The 24,362-nt window shown below is 42.1% G+C and overlaps 1 protein-coding gene across 2 annotated transcripts in view; it reads right to left on the reverse strand.

Annotated features, from left to right (window-relative positions):
- Positions 1-24,362, reverse strand: part of LOC120936562 (period circadian protein homolog 2-like) — a 71,140-nt gene that overhangs the window by 28,792 nt on the left and 17,986 nt on the right. For both annotated transcript variants that reach the window (XM_040349016.1, XM_040349015.1), the window contains exons 2-10: positions 18,315-18,930; positions 12,685-12,777; positions 10,648-10,802; positions 9,533-9,654; positions 6,006-6,207; positions 4,215-4,266; positions 1,172-1,320; positions 494-572; positions 298-404 (exon numbers count right to left, since the gene is read on the reverse strand). In XM_040349016.1, coding sequence (XP_040204950.1) covers positions 298-404; positions 494-572; positions 1,172-1,320; positions 4,215-4,266; positions 6,006-6,207; positions 9,533-9,654; positions 10,648-10,802; positions 12,685-12,777; positions 18,315-18,892 — 1,537 coding nt within the window. In that variant the 5' untranslated portion in view covers positions 18,893-18,930. The remainder of the gene's footprint in view (positions 1-297; positions 405-493; positions 573-1,171; positions 1,321-4,214; positions 4,267-6,005; positions 6,208-9,532; positions 9,655-10,647; positions 10,803-12,684; positions 12,778-18,314; positions 18,931-24,362) is intronic.

Here is a 24,362-nt window from a genome sequence, read left to right on the forward strand (position 1 = left end):
CAGTCAAGCATGGTGGTGGAAGTGGCATGGTCTGGGGCTGCATGAATGCTGTCGGCACTGGGGAGCTACAGTTCATTGAGGGAACCATGAATGCCAACATGTACTGTGACATACTGAAGCAGAGCATGATCTCCTCCCTTTGGAGACAGGGCCACAGGGATATATAGTGTATGTTTAGCTTTCAGAGGAAGAAAATCCTCATAATAGACCAACATCTCCTTAAAAGCAGCAAGTGTAGAATTCGTACTGTAGTTGTAAGCCTCTTAAATACAGAAAGTAGCAACATTATATACATACTCTTCTTGTGTACAGCCAACATGAGTGGGCGGTCACTGGGATGAAGGTGCAGAAATATGGGACTGCCAATCAAATCCTGGGGCAGGTAACCCAACAACGGAACAGCCCTGTATACATAAAAAAAAAAAAAGATATAAAATATTAGAACAGAAAATAAGTTCAACAATTTCTAGGCTGAAGACTATAGTCTGCTCACCTCTCATCCACATCCTGGAAAATGCAGCTTGGAGTGTGTGTCGTTGTGAAAATGCGTTTATCTGCAAGGATCCGAGGAGCTAAAATAAAAAACAAAAAGGAACGCAAACTCATTATCAACATGTCGCGTTAACAGTGATCTCTGCTGCATTCTAAAAACCACGTTGGATGTCAGCTCCATTACTAGTGGAGATACCAAAAAAGTAGTAAATTTAGTGTCTGTTTTAACATACTGTACTGTCTTCAACACCCAACATAATTTACCAACAATACACAAGATAGGATTACAAGCTTCTCCCGGAGTGTCAATGGATAACACCATCATGTGATGTTTTCCAGGGAGCGTTTGCAACATATTTCTCAGATCAAGCAAAAAACAGTGTGATGGAGAGGTCCTGCTGCTCCGGATTTACCAGAGATAGGATGAATATCTACCGCTCACTAAGCAATAACCAGATGAAAAAAATAAATAAATAAATAAATAATCATGTCTAATGTGATAAATGGAGACCACCCCAGCTCTAATTACACTTCTAAGCTTTTCCTGAGACAGTACAGATCAATTATTACAAAGGATTACACAGCAAATAGAAACCTATAGGCTACCAGAAGGAGCATCTTTCATAGCATTTCTGGAATATAAGCACTATCCATTAAAACATGAAATAAGAATATGTACCTTCATATCCTGAGCGTACTCGTTCTGCAAACAGTATGCAGCACAGCTGCTCTGCGGTGCCCCCATCAGTCTCTGTCTGTATACGGATCAGGTATGGGGTAAGGCGAAAGGGATGGTAAGATACTTCCCGCCGTGACCATTGTCCACAACTGAGGAAAAATGCAGAACTGTCAAACTGCTACTGAATGTATAATAGGCAAATACAAAATCCAAGAGACCACACTTAGACATGAAACTGTCCATCTCCTTAACCATTTGACCCCCAGGTCAGTTCTGATATTTCACACATACAGTATCTCACACAATTTTTGGAAATTATATCTCATGTGACAACACTGAAAAAAGTGATACTTTGTTACAATGTAAAGTGGCGAGTGTACAATTTGTATAACAGTGTAAATTTGCTGCCCCCTCAAAATAACTCAATACACAGCCATTAATGTCTAAACTGCTGGCAACAAAAGTGAGTACACCCCTAGATGAAAATATCCAAATTGGGCTCAATTAGCCATTATCCCTCCCCGGTTTCCTGTGGCTTAATGTTACAAGGTCTCAGGTGTGACTGTGGAGCAGGGGTGTTAAATTTGGTGTTATCGCTCTCACTCTCTCATACTGGTCACTGAAAGTTCAACATGGCACCACATGGCAAAGAACTCTGAGGATCTGAAAAAAAAAAAAAGTATTGTTTCTCTACATAAAAATGGCCTAGGCTATAAGAAGATTGCCAAGAGTCTGTCAGTGCTCAGACTATACGCTGCACACTGCATCAAATTGGACTGCATGGCTGTTGTCCCAGATTGAAGCCTCTTCTAAAGATGATGCACAAGAAAGTCTGCAAAACAGTTTGCGGACAAGCAGACTAAAAAGCATGGATTACTGGAACCATGTCCTGTGGTCTGATGAGACCAAGATAAAACTTATTTGGTTCAGATGGTGTCAAGCGTGTATGGTGGCAACCAGGTGAGGAGCACAAAGACAAGTGTGTCTTGCCTACAGTCAAGCATGGTGGTGGGAGTGTCATGGTCTGAGGCTGCATGAGTGTTGCCGGCACTGGGGAGCTACAGTTTATTGAGGGAACCATGAATGCCAACATGTACTGTGACATTCTGAAGCAGGACATGATCTCCTCCCTTCGGAGACTGGGCCGCTGGGCAGTATTCCAACATGATAAAGACCCCAAACACACCTCCAAGAAGACCACTGCCTTGTTAAAAAACAAAGTAAAGGGTGATGGACTGGCCAAGCATGTCTCCAGACCTAAACCCTATTGAGCATCTGTGGGGCATTCTCAAATGGAAGGTGGAGGAGCACAAGGTCTCCAACATCCACCAGATCTGTGATATCATCATAGAGGAGTGGAAGAAGACTCCAGTAGCAAACTGTGAAGCTCTGGTGAACTCCCATGCCCAAGAGGGTTAAGGCAGTGCTGGAAAATAATGGTGGACACACAAAATATTGACACTTTGGGCCCAATTTGGACATTTTAAAAGCACACACAATGGAGACATTGCATTATTTAATACAGGAGATTGCCAGAAAAAAAAAAAAGTGGTAGCTTTTAATAAATGGCAATATGGATAATAAAGAATGGAAACATTTTATAGGCTTGAACACCACTGACTTGCCCACAGTGAATAGCCAGTGTTTGTAGTTAGTAAGATAGAGAATAATATATATATATACACACACACACACACACACACACACACATATACACACACACAAATTATGGATAATTTTAAGGCTGAAAGCAGCAACAGGTAGGTTACCACTACTTCTGGCCAGTGTACAACCCCAATTTCAATAGTTATAGGATATAGGTATAGGGATGCTGTGTAAAATCTAAATAATAAAAAAAAAAAAAAAAAAAAAAAAAAAACACAACACACACAATGCTTTTCAAATCTCAAAACACATTTTACTCACGACGGACAACACATCAAATGTTTAAACAGAGAACGTACCATTTTAAAAAGAGAAAAAAAAAAAAAACACGTGTCTCGAAAAAGTTGGGACAGGGAAACAAAAAGCTGACAAAGTAGTACTTACAAGGAAGTCCTGTCCACTGGACTAAAGAGGAGAGGGGCTTTCCAGCGTGTTATCAGCGCTCAGTTCAGAAGCATGCATCTCTGACAGTGGGTGGGGGTGCATTAGTACATCTGGAATGGGCAGCTTGTACATGGAAAGGCACCATTAATACTAAACAATATATCCAGGTTTTATATGCTGCCATGCAGAATTTTTTTTTTCCATGGAAGGCCTTGCATATTTCAGCAGAATGCTTAACTGCATATTTGATGCATCTTGAAACGATAAATATGACAAAGATCCAGGACTGTTAATCAGTTAGAATAGAATATCAGATAAGAGCGGGACATTCCCTTCCCAAAACTTCAGCAACTGGTTACAGAGTGTTAAAATATGAGAGGATGCTACACTGTGGTAAACATGGACTTTTGAGACATGTTGCCATCAATTTCAAAATTACCTTGATTTTCTTTCTTAAAAACAGTACATTTTTCTCAGTTGAAACATTTGATATGTTTTCTATTGTGAATAAAATATGGGTTTATGAGATTTACAAATCATTGCATTCTAAGGCGCGTTTACATCGTATTTATAACCCAGAATTCCAAAAAGCTAACGCATCACTGTGACAACCAGATTCCCAACCTCTCGTCCAGACTGGAGGCAAATCCAATATGAGGAAGCTTTGATCACTTTCTGTTAAATGAGTAGAGAACTAGCATTCCAATGTGCTGGAAATAATCTCAGCAGAGACAGCTCACTGCAAGGACTGTATCTATAGTGTGCCAGGCTGCTACCAAATAGAATTAGAAATATTCTTTGCCGTCAGGCCTCAGCTCATGTGATTTACAACTTAAAGGTCTGAGGCTGAACAGTAGTGTCTTGGATCAATTGCAAACAGACATGGGGGTGTAAAGAACTGAATTTGTCCTCAGGTTACATAGTATTAAAGGGGCTTCCGTGTCGTTGGCTATGGCACATAGGAACAAAAAGTAAAAAAATAATGTCATCTTACCTGATCCGACAGTAAAATGATTTTTCTTCTAAGCCATCAAGATATCCTAAATCTGTAAAAATAAGAAAAAAAAAGTGTTATTGTTAGCAAAAAACACATTTCACACTACTACCTACATCTAAAACTAAACCAATGCATGGAGAATGGCCACACACATGGTTTGGGAAGACGAAACGTTTGTGTACACCCGACCTACCCACCTTGTTGGACATCCCATTTCAAGACTTCAAAAAAAAGTAAACATAGGGGATCAGGTCATGATGTGGGCAAAAGAACACAGACTGTAGACGTGTCCTTGTCCTCCATTGGGCCAGGCAGGCTGCGTGAGCTGCTGCTGGATAGTTCTTTAATGCTATTAATGTCTAAACCACTGGGAACAAAAGTGAGTACACCCCTAAGTGAAAATGTCCAAATTGGGCCCAAAGTGTCAATATTTTGTGTGGCCACCATTATTTTCCAGCACTGCCTTAACCCTCTTGGGCATGGAGTTCACCAGTGCTTAACAGGTTGCCACTGGAGTCCTCTTCCACTCTTCCATGACAACATCACTGAGCTGGTGGATGTTGGACTACTACTAATATCCACCCAGTTTCCAAAGAGAGGGAATCATGCTCTGCTTTAGCATGTCACAGTACATGTTGACATTCATGGTTCCCTCAATAAACTGTAGCTCCCCAGTGCTGGCAGTACTCATGCAGCCCCAGACCATGACCCTTCAACCTCTGTAGAAATGCTAAAACACACCTGCTCCCCATTCACACCTAAAACCTTGTACCCCTAATGAGTCACATGACACCAGGGAGGGAAAATGGCTAACTGGGTCCAACTTGGACATTTTCACTTAGGGGTGTACTCACTTTTGTTGCCAGTGGTTTAGACATTAATGGCTGTGTGTAGAAATTATTAGGGGACAGAAAATGTAGTTATACAAGCTGTACACTCACTACTTTACATTGTAGCAATGTGCCATTCCTTTAGTGTTGTCGCATGAAAAGATATAATATAATATTTACAGACATGTGAGGGGTGTACTCACTTTTGTAAAATACTGTATATATTTTTCTAGCAGAGACCCTAGAGAATAAAATGGTGAACGTTGCAATTTTTTATGTTACACTGTATTTGCTCAGGTTTAATGAATTAAGAACAAAAAAACAATACATACCCCAATTTTTTTTTTAAATGTGAAAGACGTTGCACCAAGGTGATACCCAACAACATGTATACCCAAAAACATACAGCCAAGGTCATTAAGAACAATCTTCAGCGTAAAGAACAAGGAAGTGATGGTTTGGCCCCCACAGAGCCCTGATCTCAACATTGAGTCTGTCTGGGACTATATGAAGAGACAGAAGGATTTGAGGCAGCCTACACCCACAGAAGATCTGTGGCTAGTTCTACAAAAGGTTTAGAACAACCTACATGCCGAGTGCCTTCCAAAAAAATAAAATAAAAACTGTGTGCAAGGAATTGAAGTGGATTTGAAGGCCAAGAGTGGTCACACAAAATATTGACTTGGACTTATTTTCTGTTCATTTACTTTCCATTTTATTAAATAAAAATAAACTATTAAACACTTCTATTTCTGAAAGCATGCTTAAATTTACAGCATTATTCACACCTGCCTAAAACTTTTGCACAATATTATATAGATTAGGTTTTGGTGTACAGTATTGACGCACGAGAAATTTTTTGTGGGTCATATTTTACTTAGGGTATATTTATAACAAAAAGAAAGTGCTGCACTATATAGATTTAAAGTTTAGATTTTAAGTAAGCAGTATCCCTTACCGCCTCCATTGCAGATACTCCATGATGGAAGCCTGTATGGATTAGTGGAGCTGTAGAATACATTGACATCCTGTGGGGCCAGGAGCTCCACAAAGCGAACATTCGAGAACAGATCTGCATTACAGCGAAGCACAACTGAGGCCTGCTCCGAAATATAGAGGATCCGCCCAGTTACTAATGACACCGCCGCAGCGAATACATCCTGTAGATGTGCACAATAGACAGAAATAATAATAGTCTATTTCCACATTAAGGCCATTACAACATTTTCCCTACATCAGTCTACACACTCTCATACAATTGTTTACCCCGCAGCCACACAACATAATGAATCCTATGAAAGACAAAATGTAAAAAATAAATAAGGGTGCAATCCATGAATTGTTTTACGATTGTTCTACTGGGAGGTACAAGGAAAGTTTCCTGGCAAGAAGTTACTCTAAATCCTCGTACACACGCACGGTTTTCTCGGCAAGAACCAGCAAGAAAACTGCTATCAGAGCTTTGCCGAGTAAACCGTGGGTGTGTACGAGTCTTTCAGGTTTCTTGTCGAGAAAATTGCCCAGAATCTAGACGAGAACCTGCTCTATATTTTCTCGTTGCGATTTCCTGCCGAGAAATCTGAGCGTGTGTGTATACTTGCCTGTCGCCGTGGAAACTCGTGCATGCTCGAAATGACTGACACACGCGCGTAGCTTCCAAGGCATAGGTAGGGTGAAGAAAGATGGCATCGAAAGTGACGGGCGCATGCTCGTCATAGTCGATGACATCACCGCATTCGTGCCATTCATAAGAACGGCGGTTCTTTTGAAATCGTATGTGTGTACACTTGGCCGTCAAGAGAATCTTGCCAGGAATCTCGTCAGGAAAAACACCGTTTTTTCCTGACAAGAATCCGGCCCGTGTGTACAGGGCTTAATGAGCGGATCGCTGAGGATGCATGGCAGGATAATGAGCAGTCAGACTGTGAAGTTTGCTAAATTATTTAACAAAAAATAAAATTATGGACGCATGTGGTTTTGCTTACACGAGAGCTGTGTATTGAAAAATGGCGGTCATTGCATCATTTTTGTCACACGGTGCTTGCATAACAATTTTTCAAACGCGATAAAAAATAAAAAAAAGAGAAGGACAGGACACTTTCATGAATAAAAACAAAACAAAAACAAAAAGCGAACAATAAGACACCTTTCACACTGAAGCGTTTTTACAGCGTTTTAGCGTTAAAAATAGCACTATTAAAACGCTCTTCATGCATCTCAATGGCCCCTTTCACACGTCCTGCAAGCAGCATCTTTGGAGCAGCTTTTGGGCACTGAAAAAAAAAACGCTCCAAAAACGCCCCTCTCCATTGAAATTAATTGAAAGCGCTGTAAAAACGCCTTACCCTTTCACACTGAGGCACTGCAAAAACACCCTAAAATGTTAGGGTCTTAGCGGTGCTTTACCAGCATTTTTTGGGCGCTGGCAGTGTGAAAGGGCTCTGAAAGCACTCGGGCTTTCACATTGGGATTGCAAATGAGGCTTCTTTCAGGCTTTTTTTTTTTGACGCCAAAGCGCCAGAAAAACGCTCGAATAATGCCCGAAAAACGTCCCAGTGTGAAAGGGGCCTAAAAGTTAGCCCAATTTTTTTGTATAATGTTACAGACTATACGCCGAGTAAACAGATACAGTACCTCACATGGCACACTTTAAAATTGCGCACACTTGTGGTATAGTGCAAACCTCCAGTACTTAAAAATCTCCATAGTCGACGCTTTAACTTTTTTTACAGGTTGCATGTTTAGAGTTACAGAGGAGGTCTAGTGCTAGAATTATTGCTCCAACGTTCCCGGTGATACCTCACATGTGTAGTTTAAACATTGTTTACATATGCAAGCACCACCTATGTATGCGTTCGCTTCTGCGCATGAGCTCACGGAGACAGGGGCACTTTACATTTTTTTTCTGTTAATTTTATTTACTTTTTTATTTTTACACTTTCCCTTTAAAAAAATAAAAACAACATTTTGATCACTTTTGTTCCTATTACAAGGAATGTAAACATCCCTTGTAAAAGGAATGGTGCGCGACAGGTCCTCTATACGGAGAGATGTGGTGGTTCTTTAAGACTTCCCTTCCCGCTGCCTGTAAGATCAATCAAGCAGCTGAACAGCTACTATGATTGTCCTTATGGTGTGGGGTATCGCCAGTAGAAAAGACTTATCTGACTGTCATATGGCGGCCAGCAGTCAGCAAGTGGTTAAAGTGACAAAGGAATAATAGCTGGTCATACACTAGTAGATTTTCTAATGAGCATTTGTTCTTAGTACATTTGAAAAACGTTTGAAAGTGCTTCAAAATTGTGTTTGCTTTTAACATTTAATTTTGGAATGAATGCACTTTGTTTGATCAGGAAACATTTTCCATCCTGCTCCTTTGAATTTTCTCATCACTGCGGTCAAAAACTTTACCATTAGAAAACAAAAAGCTCTTTAAAACAAAAGAAAACGTTCTTCTACTTGTGTATGGCCAGACTTTTGTCAAGTTGGCTGGCACATGCTAATGCTGTTTAGTTTTGTCTGGGCATCCAAGCTTCAAATGCCTCTGGTCAAGACATTGTAACATGAAAATTATTTAAACATGTAAAATGTGATGCATTTCCTTATATAATATAGCCCCATTGTGTTTTTTTTTGTATCTAACCCATGAGAATGAGACATACCGTATATAGACTCGAGTATAAGTCGAGTTTTTCAGCACATTTTTTTTGTGCTGAAAATGCCCCCCTCGGCTTATACTTGAGTCACCTTTTTTGTGCCTGATCTCACGGTACCGGACGGTCGTAGGTCCCCTGGACCCCAAACTTGGCACAGAGGACCTACGGCCGGGGAGCACCGATTTTTCAAAGCTGGGAACCACTTCCATAGACTCATGTTAAATGGTCATTTCTCTGGTCACTTTGGGGACCCCGGTACCGGCCGGTCATAGGTCCCCTGGACCTGGAACTTGGCACACATGTAGCCCCATTTCAACTCTACACGTGTGCAAAGTTTGTTGTCTGGGGGACCTACGGCTGGGGAGCACCGATTTTTCAAACTGGGCACCCCTTCCATAGACTCCCATGTTAAATGGTAATTTCTCTGGTGACTTTGGGGACCCAGTACCGGCCGGTCATAGGTCCCCTGGAACCGGAACTTGGCACACATGTAGCCCCATTTCTACACGTGTGCAAAGTTTGTTGTCTGGGGGACCTATGGCTGGGGAGCAACGATTTTTCAAAGCCTTGCACCACTTCCATAGGACTCCAATGTTAAACATCAGTCGAGGTTTGGGCACAGTGAGGTATGGGCACAGTGAGGCATGCAGATGGACACCCTAGGCTTATACTCGAGTCAATACGTTTTCCCATTTTTTTGCGGTAAAATTAGGGTCGGCTTATACTCAAATATATACGGTAAGTATTTCAGCACTTTACAGAACATGATATAATTATATACACATCAAGCTCTTTAAAAAGTGAAGGCCATTTGACCAAGGTTTCTTACCATATTGTTCTTTGTATACTCAGAGGTAAGATTTGCGATCTCCTCCACTGTGTAGCATGAGAGATCCTGCCCACATGGTTGATTATTATTAATCATTAAAAGCTGGTAATAGTCTTCATTGGCTAAGGAATACAGTAAATAAAATACAAGCCAGAAAATTATTACATAAAAAAAAAAAAAAAAAATCAGTCAAGCCGACTTACTACTATGCTGTAAACAGTTACATAGTTAGTCAGGTTGAAAAAAGACAAGTCCATCCAGTTCAACCACAGAACAGTGTTTAGGTAGGTTAGTCTCCTGAAAGTCAGGTCTATTAAACAAATAGCTTATAAATCATTCCAATGCTAGCTCACACAAAGTCATCTGAATTTCCAAAAAGAAGGTTAAGAGAGCAAGGCAATGCTAGGCCTTCTATGAGAAAGCCCAGCAAGCTACGCAAACAAACTGCTGTTGAGACACCATGTAATAAAATGAATATTTTAAATAAATAATAAACACACAAGTATGGAGTTAAAAGCTCAGTTATTAAAGGATCACTAAAGGATTTTTTTTTTTTTTTAGCTAAATAGCTTCCTTTACCTTACTGCAGTACTGGTTTCATGTCCTTATTGTTCGTTTTTGCTTTGAAGTTGCTGTAATTCTGCTGTGATCTCCACACTTCCTGGTTGTCTGGCTCCTTATAACCACAGTACTGGGAGATTTTCACGGTGGTCTAAGCTGTCATTACTGTGTGTCTAAAACTTAACAGAACCAATCAGATTCATTTTAAAAACAAAACACTGCCCTGGATTTTTTTTTTTTTTCTGTGGGTCTCTTTACTTCACATAAACATGAAACCAGTTTAAAAACGAAAGTGAAACTACAGGTACATTATATGATTGAATTTAATCTATTTTTAAAAGGAATCAGTTAACTTTTATGTCTCTATACCCTGTAAACAGTAATTTCAGCAAAAAAAAAAATATGTTTTCCTTTAGTCACCCTTTAAAGTCAATATGAAAAAAATGTGTTTGATGCATTTTGTAGGAATTTTTTTTATAAACGACCATCATAAAGTAGCTTTGAATTTTGGGATTTGAGGTAGTATGATGGCGTCTACAGACTGAGTGCATTACCTTTCACCTGCTGGATACAATGCAAAGCATAGCGGAGAGAGGCAGCAGTGCTGAACTTTCCCCGGAACTTCTTTTCGGGAGGGAGATAGGAGCGAAGCTCCTTCAGTATTTTCATCAATTCCTTTTGGGTTTTAACTTTAGCTGGCTGTTCACTGCTGCAAAAAAGAAAATATAAATGGCAATTAGGACTGAATAAAAAGAGGTTGGAAACAAAGTTCAGTGCAGAAAAACTCCGTAAACTAATCCTTGTATAAATCAAACTAATCACTCCAGGACAGCAAACCAGTAAGCAGACTTGGGCACATTTACATTAGCAGTAAAACCCTGTGTTTGTGCTTTTAACGCCCCGTTTCCCACCCGCCATCCACTCCTTTTAGCAGCAGTCGTGAGTACACAGCAAAGCATTTCAGCTGTGGCAGGAATTATATACCCTCTGTTGCAGAAAGGGGCAAGTCTGCACGTGACCTGCAGCTGCATGCAATGTACAAGTGTAGGGATCGGGAGTTAAAGCAGGTGGTGTGGATGAGATACAACCCCTCCTCACTACCTGTCAATTGTTCTCTTAAGAGCTATTTGAACGCAGACCACAGAAAGTGTGAAGGAAAGTTGAGGAACTTAAATTAATTTCAATGGTTCGCTTTTTTTGGAAAATAAACATGTTATACTTACCACCTCTGTGCAAGGGTTTTACACAGAGTGGCCATGATCCTCCTTTTTTGGGGTGTCCAGCAGCATCCTTGGCTCCTTCTCTTCATCGGGCACCCCCGTGGAGAGACGCTTTCCATGGGGGCACCCAAATAGACGCAATCCTAGGTCCTGCTGCTGTGCCCATGACATAGACAGGACTCGTCCCCGCCCCTGGCGTAACTGGATTTGATTGACAGCAGCGGGAGCCAATGGCTCCCGCTGCCATCAATCTATCCAATGAGGACCCAATACAGCTGCTGGGCTCGTGCACCCTGATGGAACGATCGTGTTAAGGCAAGAATAAGGGGGGGCTCTGGAGGGCAGCTGAAGCACAGAAGGATTTTCACCTTAATGCATTAAGAAGAAAAGCCTTGAGGATTTACAACTCCTTTAAACTTTCTTATTCGCCTCTATGCTCCAGCATTGGTGAGGTTACTAAAGTCACGAAAATTCTCGTACGACAAAATAAAAAATATAGGATGGATTGTTGTGATCGCAAAGTTAGCCAATATCAGGCAAAAAAAGGCTGTCTGCAGGTCAGAGGTAAGCAAAAGTAAGTGCACTCCTGTGGCATACAAGAGAAATACAGGCAAAAAAAATGATCTTTAAAGTATATGAAAAATCCTAAAAACGAATGCTCTTATTTGTTTATTTTTTGGACTTTTAAATATACTATTGAAAGGGTTTTGTTATATCTGTTCGATAATTGCAAAATTTCACCTCCTGCGTTATCTGAAGAACTGTCAATTAGCCCTCGCAGTCCTTATCTTGAACCATCAGTCCCTATATTATGGACATAAGAACAATGGAAGGGCCTCCGTAGTTAAGCAAGTGAGCAGGGCCCATACTATTCAGTGCACCAAAACCTTGTGTGTGGTTGGCCACCAACAAGAAATAGCAGCTAGGTCCATGGGTATCTATCAGTATTTTTGTATTTCTACTACTGCAATAGCAGCTGAGAGCTTGTTCTAAAACTGTAGAGCTGAACTGGAGGGCCCCACATTGATAAACACTAAGGATGTGTGCAGAAGATGGTACTCCCCTCCAAATAAGTTAGAAGACTGAAGAAGGCACTATATTCTCTATTTTCTATACTTGCCATTTACAAATACCATATCTTAACCAAGTGAATCGTATGCCTGTTACGCAAGGTTTTTTTTTATTCCAGGGGCCACCCTGCGAAAAAGATTTAAAAAACACGGGGAAAGGTGCAAGTATTGCGGAGAGATTTTTATTTTTTTACATATTGTTGCAGGACAAGCAGGATACAACAAATATAGTAGGTAGCCAAAGACTACCTGAGAGGAAAACAAGTTTTTATGAAAGAATCAAGAGTAAATGTTGGCTTACCTGTAGCCACTAGTGGATGGGTTATGTTCAGAGTCTGCCATCATTAAAGAGAACGCTCTGGAACTGCAGGTAGGGGGCTGAAATCCAGAGTCACTGCAAGCAAGACAGTATAAATAAAAGGATGATATAGCAACAGCATATTACCACAACATTACAGACACAAAATTATCTGTGCAACAAAAACTGTCAAGGTTTTATTACAGTAAGATGCAGCATTATAACCTAAGACAGGAATTCATAACCAATAATGGAAAAATCATTCAAAAATAAATTATTAGGATTTGGGGGTATAAAAGAAATACGATTTAAATCCAAAACATTGTAAATGGGGAGACCTTTAAAGCCTTTGTGCAGTCAAAATCACATATTGCTGTAGCCACAATGCTTTGCTTCATTACATGGAAGCGTATGGCTTGTTGCCTTTGAATGTCAAGCCATTGAACACATTAAACACAAACAGCACACATGAATGGGACCACACTGCAACTGAGCCAATTGCTTGACTTGTGGCAAGTACTTCAATAGAAAACCCCTGCTCAGCTGAAAAAGGGGGTGGGGCCATTTAGGAGGTGGCAGTATAGTTTCCTTAAAGTGGATGTAAACTCTCACATATACCCAATGAAGTGAACAGCTTCAGATGATACAAAGATGAAACAAATCTCCCTACATAAGATTTACATGTATATCTGCCATCTATATCCTTTAGAAAATGCTCTTCATGTTTTCTCTTACTGGTCAGCACTTGGGCGGATTATTGGCATACAGCCAAGACAGAAAGCCATGGAAACTGCTCTACCTACCTCTGTAAAGCCATAGCTTTTCAGAGGGCTGGTAGAGAGTTTTGCCTATGTGAACAAGGCTAAACACTACTCATTACAAATCTAGCCAAAACAAACTGTTTGCTGACACTCCCCACAAAACAAACAATATATACTGTACATAACATTATGACAGTCAGTCATCACCAAATAAACTGGCCCACACTGGAAAAGTAAAACTTGTTCTAGTCTATAAGAGACAAAGAGCTGAAGTGGTAAAAGCTGCTTCCTTAGAGAGATGTGTGACCTTGAAGACTAAGGGCCAGAATCTCAAAGAGTTACGCCGGCGTATCAGTAGATACGCCGACGTAACTCCGAATCTAAGCCCGTCGTATGTCTAAATGTATTCTCAAACTGAGATACACTTAAACATGCCTAAGATACGACGGCCTGCGCCGTCCTATCTTAGGGTGCAATATTTCCGCTGGCCGCTAGGTGGCGCTTCCATTGCGGTCGGCGTAGAATATGCAAATGAGTCGTTACGCCGATTCACGAACGTACGTTTGCCCGTCGCAGTAAATTCATGCCGTTTCCGTAAGAGATACGCGGCGTAAAGATAAACATGCTTCCTAGGTGGCGTATCCAATGTTAAGTATGGCCCAGGTTCCCGTGACGAAATTTGAAAATTTTACATAGTTTGCGTAAGTCGTCAGTGAATGCCGCTGGACGCCATTTACGTTAACGTCGAAACCAATGACGTCCTTGCGACATCATTTAGCGCAATGCACGTCGGGAAATTTTAGGGACGGCGCATGCGCAGTACGATCGGCGCGGGAACGCGCCTAATTTAAATGATCCACGCCCCCTACCTGGATCATTTGAATTAGGCGGGCTTGCGCCAGAGAATTTACGCTACGCCGCCGCAACTTTACAGGCAAGTGCTTTGTGAATCAAGCACTTGCCCGTAAAACTTGCGGCCGCATAGCGTAAACGAGATACGTTACGCCCGCACAGTTTTACTCCAATCTACTGAATCTGGCCCCAAAAGTCTACCTTTCTATGCTTGAACAGACATATGTATACATATGATAAGAGTGCATCCACACAACTAGGGTTGTCCCGATACCTGTATCGATACCAAGCATTTGCCCGAGTACTTGTACTTAGGCAAATGCTCTCGATGCTTCCCCCGATACATGTACTGTCAGCGGTGATCAGTGCATGGGGAAGTTACGAGAGAGAGAGTCTCTCTCTCTCTCTCTCTCTCTCTCTCTCTCTCTCTCCCTCCCTCCCTCTCTCTCTCTCTCTCCCTCTCCACGCGCGCTTGGCTTTCAGCTGCATTAAAATCAGCGGTAATCGGTGCTTGTAACTCCCCCACACAAGATCACCGCTGACTGTCCCATGTCCTTCTCCAGCCCCCTCCGTTTTGCTGCAGTCTCCCTCCCTTCGTGTTTCTCTCTCTCCCTCCGTGTATCCCCGCCGTGTATTCCCGCCGTGTTTCTCTCTCCTTCCGTGCTCCTCCCCCACCCCCTGGAAGTGTCAGGATGGAGAGCGGGGTAGGAGACGGTAAATCCGGCTCCTTACTGCTCCGAATGGACAGAGTCAGTGATTACTGACTGTCTATTCACATATCTGAAACATTGTAAACTGTGATTACAATGTTTCAGTTTATGAATGAAGAGAAGACGCTGTCTTCTCTGCATTCATTTTCAGCGCAGCTGAGAAAGGAACTGGGGAATCTGTGTCCCTAGTCCCTTTCTCCGTCTCAAAGGGAAGATGTCAGAGGTCTGTTAAGACCCCTGATATCTCACCAAAGCCCCCCAACAGGGCTGAAAAAAAAAAAAAAAATAATAATAATAATAATAATAATAATAATAATAATAATAATAATAATAAAATAAAAAATATTATTGTAGAAAATAAAAAAAAACACACTGACACGGTCCACCCCCTCTTAAAAAAAAAAAGAAAAAAAAGAAAGCATTATAAATAAATAAATAAAAATGTAAAAAATTAAAAACAAAATGTTAAAGATAAAAAACAAAAAAAAACTACTGACACAGTCTTAAAAAAGTGGTATCGGGACAACCCTACACACAACCATACCTATGATGCAAATGAAATGTGTATTTAAAGTGACATTAAATTCCATTATCACATGTTTTTTCAATAAAGAACAAATGTCCAAAACAAAATAAAACTTCAATCTCTATTCCTCTTTTCCTATCCAAGGGGGAGCACTCAGTCCTAAAGGAATTAAATGACAGATATGACAGCACTATCCACTGCTGAGTCACAACAGTGTGCTGTAGAACACCGCTGGATACCTGGAGGCTTGTTATAAACATGCTGGCTTCATCTCTTTTTTAAAAGGAAATCGATACCATCTGGTAAGAAACCATTCATACTTGTGGTGGAGTACACAAAGGTATTTATTCATCTCTTCAAGATTTATTCTCTTGAATCTGTGGATGGTTGAAGTTTTAAATTTATTTGGGAAATTGGTAGTACTTTATTGAAAAAACAAAACAAAAAAACACACTTCTAAAAAGGAATTTGTAGCACTGGACTCTAAATACACATTTGATTTGCATTATGTGTATGGCTGCTGATGTCAACCTGTTTTTGTGGATGTGCACGTATACATAGATCTTTTGACATCTGGTATTCGAATGGTTATTGGGTACAGCTCTGAACACACAGTTTCACACCGAGCGCAGAATTGTTTATGAATTGAATAGACATATGCATAGAGGTTTCAGGGATGCTGGGGGGGATTCAAAAGCCAAGACTACAGAAAGGCATCTGTAGGTGTCCGTTTTCTGATCCTGGTGCCTGTTTAATACGTTTAAATACACGTCTACGGCATGAGGATTCCCAGTTTATCTTCAGGACATTCAACATGTGCTTAATGGCTATGCATGTGGCTTGATTATAAAAACAACAAACCTTCCAATGCATAAGTTGCAAAGCATTGCCCAGAAAGGCACTGATCAGATCTCCATAGAAATGGCTAAGACACGCTCTTTAGTTTGGCATATGCACCCTGCAACCCCATAAGCTATAACTCTCCTTTCACATCCCCCAGGGTGTTACTGAGCATGTGCGCTTTATTGCATGTCACGTTTAGAGCAAGCCATTTATTTTAATGGGCTGCCCTATGCACGAGAAACATGCAAAAAAAAAAGCGATTGTACCAGTACCATGAATTTTGGCATTGTTTGCAAGGTGAGTGGGGGTGCTATTAAGAATTAATGTTTGAAGCGTGACATGTTGGGTATGAATTTACTCGGCGTAACATTATCTTTTATAATATAAAAATAAATGGGGATAACTTTACTGTTGTCTTATTTTTTAATAAAAAAAAGTGTAATTTTTTCCCAAAAAAGTGCGCTTGTAAGACCGCTGCGCAAATACGGCGTGACAGAAAGTATTGCAACGATCGCCATTTTATTCTCTAGGGTGTTAGGATAAAAAATATATATAATGTTTGGGGGTTCTAATTAGAGGGAAGAAGATGGCAGTGAAAATAGTGTAAAATGACATTAGAATTGCTGTTTAACTTGTAATGCTTAACTTGTAATACCAACGGCCACCACCAGATGGCGCCAGCTCACAAAAAAAAAATATATATTTTTTTTTGCCCACCTTCCAAGCCAAGTCGCCAGGACACTATTTCTAGTCGCCATGGCGACCTGGCGCCCAGGATTTGTCGAACCCTGGGCTAGACTGTGCCAAATTTAAGAGGAGGTCTTATCGTTCTATGAAAATTTGATCACTGACTTTCCAGGCAGAGTATAAAGGCTTCTGTGTTGGACGGAAGCATTTCTTACTTGAAAATAGATTAGAGAACATTTTTTTTTTTTTTTATATATGCAATCATGTAGTTATTCTTTAACCATTTAAGGACCGCCTCCTGCACATATACGTCAGCAGAATGGCACGGCTGGGCACAAGCACGTACAGGTATGTCCTCTTTAAGTGCCCAGTCGCGGGCGCGCGCCCGCGACCTGGTCCGAAGCACCGTGACCACCGGTCCCCGGAGCTGAAGAACGGGGAGAGCTGTGTGTAAACACAGCTTCCCCGTTCTTCACTGTGGCGACGTCATTGATCGCGTGTTCCCTGATATAGGGAAACACGATCAATGACGTCACACGTCCAGCCCCGCCCCCCTACAGTTAGAAACACAATCGAGGTCACACTTAACCCCTTCAGCACCCCCTTGTGGTTAACTCCCAAACTGCAATTGTAATTTTCACAGTAAACAATGCATTTTTAATGCATTTTTTGCTGTGAAAATGACAATGGTCCCAAAAATGTGTCAAAATTGTCTGAAGTGTCCGCCATAATGACGCAGTCACGAAAAAAAAAAAAAATTGCTGATCGCCGTCATTAGTAGTAAAAAAAAAAAAAAATGCAATAAAACTGTCCCCTATTTTGTAAACGCTATAAATTTTGCGCAAACCAATCGATAAACGCTTATTGCGATTTTTTTACCATAAATAGGTAGAAGAATACATATCGGCCTAAACCGAGGAACATTTTTTTATTTATTTTTTTATATATTTTTGGGGGATATTTATTATAACAAAAAGTCAAAAATATTGTTTTTTTTCCAAAATTGTTGCTTTATTTTTGTTTATAGCGCAAAAAATAAAAACCGCAGAGGTGATCAAATACCACCAAAAGAAAGCTCCATTTGTGGGGAAAAAAGGACGCCAATTTTGTTTGGGAGCCACGTCGCACGACCGCGCAAATGTCAGTTAAAGCGACGCAGTGCCGAATCGCAAAAACTGGCCAGGTGCTTTAGCTGCCTAAAGGTCCGGGTCTTAAGTGGTTAAGGAAATCATCTTTATCCATACACGTCCTTACTCTTTTAATTCAGACTCCATTCCATTTTCATCCAGTTCATTGCTGCTTGAGTCATTGCCAAGCTCCAGGTCATCTGGTAGAATGCTGGTAGAATCCTCGAGCCGATGATGATTCTGGTGGTCCTCAGTTTGAAGAGGTCTTGGAGTAAAATCAGTAAGAGTCTCGTATGTAGCAAATTGCTGTTGTGAATCTCCAGTCTGGAGGGGCAAACAGTTTCTATCTGTGGTAGAAGTCCTATGAGTTGTAGAGCATACATTGCTTGCATGATTTTCTGGATTGGACAGCGATACATTAGCCGCCTCTACCAAGAGAGGTTCCACAATGCTATCAGATTCTAGCAAGCCAGGCATCAGAATTTGTGATGACACCTGACTAGTATTGTACTTCTGGGGCACAGAATCACCTTGTCTGAAATGAAGAGTGGTGCTAAGAATGTCAGAGGAGACATGATGCTGGCCAGGTAAGAATCCTGTAGACTGGAGTTGTACACCAGTCGGTAGATCCTCTGGTGTCTTCGTAGGAATACGATGTCCCGGCAATAAAAGATCTTGTTGGAATTCTTTACTCTGATTGGGCATTGCATTAATCAGAAGTCTTCATCAGGTTCAAACAAAATCTGTGTAAGAGAAAGAACAGGTTCAATACACAATCACATAGATGGGAAAAAGTTATGGTATATCTCAGGTCTAAACTAGTTCTAAGGGACAGAGACTGAACAATTGGTGCGGTTTAAAGATCACTATAGCACAAAATATACTATAATAGTATATAGTGAATACTGGCAATCAGGGTGGATAAAAATCAATGATTTAAAATAAAAACTTCAGAGTGAGAAATTGTTTTTGATAAAATACTTTAAGTAAAAATCTATTTAAAGCGGTGGTTCACCCTGCTGAACAACATTTCAGCATACAATTCGGCATCGTAGCGTGAGCTACAGTATGCCGGTCTTACATTTTTTAACCCCGTACTCACTGTTTAATCGTACATAGACGATTCCGTCTGCCGCGGGGAATGGGCGTCCCTAGCAAGAGGGAGGGTGATTGACAGCCGACTCTGGCACGTCACGCTCCCCGAAGACAGCCGGAGAAGGTCTCGGCTCTTCACGGCGCCTGCGCACAGACTATGCGCAGGCGCCGTGAAGAGCCAAGCCTATTTCCGGAGAAGCGTGACGCGCCAGAGCCGGCCGTCAATCACTTTCCGTCTGGATTGGAACGCCCATTCCCCGTGGGCAGTCGGAATCGTCTAGGTAGGATTAAACAGTGAGTACGGGGATAAAAAATGTAAGACCGGCATACTGTAGCTCGCGCTACGATGCCGAATTTTATGATGGGATAAAAAAAAAAAAAAAAAAATTTTAATAGGGTGAACCCCCGCTTTAAGATAGGATTCATGATATAGTTTATTCAGCATGAAATTGAGCTTAATTATGTAGCTGTATATTCTGCAATATTGACATTTTTGGTAAACTCATTCAACAAATCCAAGCTCTGCAAGCAGAGATAACATACACTGCATTGAAACATTCACACAATATCAAAGTAACCATGAGATAAACGAAGTTCAGGAATATTCCTTCATCCCAATGTTTTGCAAATCTATGTATGATTGAATCAGTTCTGATATCACTGTTTTATTAACCTGACAGCTTATTCTATATAGGAAACCTTCATTTTGTTTGCAAGAATGAGTCCTTACATTTAAAGAGCACCCGTCATTTCAGATTTATCATGGCAGCGCCTGTTAGCTGGCATCCACTCACCTGCTGTCGCCACGCCCTCACCATGTTGTGTCACAACTGCATCACCAGCCGTCCCATTAAAGTGACTGTCGCCGAATCAACCACGGGTTAGGAGGAGGAGGAGCCGCGAGAGTACAGAGATGACAGTTGCTCTTTAAAAATGTTTTATCTATATATATATAAAACTCAACGTGTGTGTATGTATGTATGTATGTATGTATGTATGTATGTATGTATGTATGTATGTTCCAGCATCACGTCCAAACGGCTAAAGATATTAACATGAAACTTGGCACACATGTTACTTATATGTCAGCAACAAACATAGGATAGGTGGTTTAACCCTTACCCACCCCCATTTGCCATGGTCGGGGTTTTTCTTTAAAGTCCCATTCAACTCTATGGGAAATACATGTTACTTCATAACTTACAAACGGCTGTAGATATTTCGATAACAATTGGTTACATGTTACTTATATGTCCACTTAAACTATAGGATAGTTAATTTATCCCTTAACTACCCCCATTTGTGAGGGTCGGGGTTTTTGTTTAAAGTCCCATGCAAATCAATGGGAAATGTATGTTCCCACATAACTTCTGTACGCCTGGAGATATTTCAATAATACCTGGTACACATATTACTTATATGCCAAATAAAAATATATGACAGTAAAATTAACCCTTACCTACACCCTTATATAAAAGATGGGTATATTTATATTACTATGATTTTCCTCCCCAAAAGGTTAAGATAGGAAGACCGGGCAACGCCGGGTATTCAGCTAGTTTAAAATATTAGTCGTGATTTAAATCAAATCAACCTTGCTGACAATTACAGTGATCAGTATTTGAATTTCTATTATGTCACCTTCATTTAAAATTATTCCAAAAGGTCTACACACAGGCTAGTTTGTCAAGACTGGATTTAATCCCATAATATTAATGTTGATTGGTCAGAAAACAGCTCAGACCTAAACCCAATTTAAAACCTCTGGCAAGACTAAACACAAAACAAAATGAAAAAAAAAAAAAAAAAATAGAAAATCACAAAATCCATCATAGAAGTAATGGTATCCTATTACACAATTTTGTTTTTTAAATTTAGTATATTCTACGCCCCCGCTCTGCCCTCATTGGCTCACCGGCTCTGATTGACAGCAGCAGGAGCCAATGGCGAGAGAGAGAGACACACACACACACACACACACACACACACACACACACACACAGAGACAGAGAGAGAGAGACACAGACAGAGAGACACAGACAGACAGAGAGAGACACAGACAGACAGAGAGAGACACAGACAGACAGAGAGAGAGTGAGAGACAGAGACAGAGAGACACAGACAGACAGAGAGAGACACAGACAGACAGAGAGAGACACAGACAGACAGAGAGAGAGTGAGAGACAGAGACAGAGAGACACAGACAGACAGAGAGACAGAGAGAGAGAGAGAGAGAGAGAGAGAGAGAGAGACAGAGACACAGAGAGAGAGAGAGAGAGAGAGAGAGAGAGAGAGAGAGAGAGAGAGAGAGAGAGAGAGAGAGAGAGAGAGAGAGAGAGAGAGAGAGAGAGAGAGAGAGAGAGACACACAGACAGACAGAGACAGAGACACAGAGAGAGAGAGACAGACAGAGAGACAGACAGAGAGACAGACAGAGAGACAGACAGAGAGACAGACAGAGAGACTGAGAGAGAGACTGAGAGAGACTGAGAGATCTCCTACATCAGGCATGTCCAAAGTCCGGCCCGCGGCCTGGTTTTATATGGCCCCCACTTGCAATTTGCTTTTATCACTTTTGTGGCCCCATAATATATATTATATATTATTCTCCAATCTAATTTAATAATAATAAAAAAATAATAGCTCATCCTTGCCCTGAGTGGAGCTTGGGGGCCACAGAAGAGATAAAGGCCAGATTTCTCAGGGGATAAAGAAGAGAAAATATATATATTTTTTTACAACATGACCTCATCCTTACCCTGAGCGGAGCTCTGGGATTTGTTGGGGGCCAAAGTGAAGATATATATATTCACCACACACAGCCACAAAGGTAGGAGAATTGTTTTTGGGCAGTGTATTGGTGCTCGGACGAACACACTGACACAGAATTTTAATGATTCAAAGAATGTCAGGCAAAATGGTCGGCCCTCACGCGCGTTCACTTCATCAAATCTGGCCCTCTTTCAAAAAAAAAAGTTTAGACACCCCTGTCCTACATAGATCGACATGGGGCTCAGGCAGGGGTGGCCGCACCGCAATGTTTTTTTACCGTCCATGCATAGATCACATGCAGGTAAAAAAAAAAGAAACAACCTTGAGCCTTTAGAACCATTTTAAACACCTTCCCCCACCCACTCCCAATAACTCTGGCCTGTCTCTGTATGCCAACTTTGAGTTGGTCCCAATTACCTTCAGTTTTACCATCTGCAAACAGGAGGCAATTATTTTTGAACTGGTCACAGCCACAGTGACACTTCATCAAAGAAAGAACTACTAAAAAGAAGCTGTCAAATGTAATAGAACAATTTACAAAACTGTAACTGCTTTATTCAATTCCCCCCATGATGTATTTCTGTCTGAAACTTTGGCTGTTATAACCATATTCCAACATTATTATTATTTTATTATTATACAGGATTTATATAGCGCCAACAGTTTGTGCAGCGCTTAACAAAATAAAGGCAGACATTACAATTGGGTACAAGAAGAATCAGAGGGCCCGGCTCATTAGAGCTTACAATCTAAAAAGGGAGGGTCAATTGATACAAAAGGTAATACAGTAGGTGCACGCGATATTGTGTCAATCTCGCTCCCTTTCTCGGCGAGATTGACCACCTACGAGCCCCATCGCGGGAGCCAGCGCCGAGCTGGCTTGCCGCGATAGAGACAAAGCCGTCATAGAAGCGACGGGAGATCCGACTTGGATTCCCGCCAATTCTACACGTGTGCGGCGTTTGTTATGAATCCTGAGGGGGAAGTCCCCGCCGGATTTTAAATAAAAATCCGGCATGGGTTCCCCCCTCAGGAGCATACCGGGCCCTTAGGTCTGTTATGGGTTGTAAGGAGAGCCCCCCTACGCCGAAAAAACGGCGTAGGGGGTCCCCCTACAATCCATACCAGACCCGTATCCAAAGCACGCTCCCCGGCCGGCCAGGAAAGGAGTGGGGACGAGCGAGCGCCCCCCCCCCCCCCTCTGAGCCGTACCAGGCTGCATGCCCTCAACATGGGGGGGTTGGGTGCTCTGGGGCAGGGGGGCGCACTGCGGGGCCCCCACCATCCCAGAGCACCCTGTCCCCATGTTGATGAGGACAGGGCCCCTTCCCGACAACCCTGGCCGTTGGTTGTCGGGGTATGCGGGCGGGAGGCTTATCGGAATCTGGGAGCCCCCTATATTAAGGGGGCCCCCAGATACCGGCCCCCCACCCTAAGTGAATGGATATGGCCTACGTGGGTAGGTATCACATGGGTAGGTACAGAGCATGATGGGACTGTGAGGCCTATATAGGTCCGATGCAAGCCGCGCACCCGTCATTTCAGCGAGAAGAGCCGGCGTGTCAACATCGGGAGAAGAGAAGATGACGTCACAGCCCGGAAGAAGAAGAATATGTCACAGCACGGAAGAAGAAGATAGACGTTCAGCGCTGAAGGAGAAGGCACCGGACAGCTGGAGGAAGAACCGGGGTGCGCCGAGTCAACAGCGGAGAGCGGCGAACATAGCAGAAGACCCCCGGAGAGTGAAGAAGACCCCCCCGGATAGCGGAAGAAGCACACCACCCCCCGCCGAAGACGTCAGAGCAAACCCGCCGAGGAGTGGGCGCTTTTATAAAAGCGACCCCCCCCCCGGCGGTGGAAGAGAACCGGACGGCGGCGAAGACCGGCCCCCACCCGAAGACGTCAAAGAAGAAGCCCCCCCTGGTAAAAAGAGCTAATGAAGACAGGGGGCGGCCTCCGGAGCAGACTAATAAATTATTTTAAAAACTCTTGTGTTGTGTTTATTGACTTTAACATTTTTCCTCCAGGTGAATGGGTAGGGGTACGATGTACCCCATATCCATTCACTTAGGGTGGGGGGCCGGTATCTGGGGGCCCCCTTATTAAAGGGGGCTCCCAGATTCCGATAAGCCTCCCGCCCGCATACCCCGACAACCAATGGCCAGGGTTGTCGGGAAGGGGCCCTGTCTCATCAACATGGGGACAGGGTGCTCTGGGGTGGGGGGGCCCCGCAGTGCTCCCCCCTGCCCCAGAGCACCCAACCCCCCCATGTTGAGGGCATGCAGCCTGGTACGGCTCAGGAGGGGGG

Source organism: Rana temporaria, chromosome 4 (assembly GCF_905171775.1).
Source record: "Rana temporaria chromosome 4, aRanTem1.1, whole genome shotgun sequence".
Classification (NCBI taxonomy): Eukaryota; Metazoa; Chordata; class Amphibia; order Anura; family Ranidae; genus Rana; species Rana temporaria.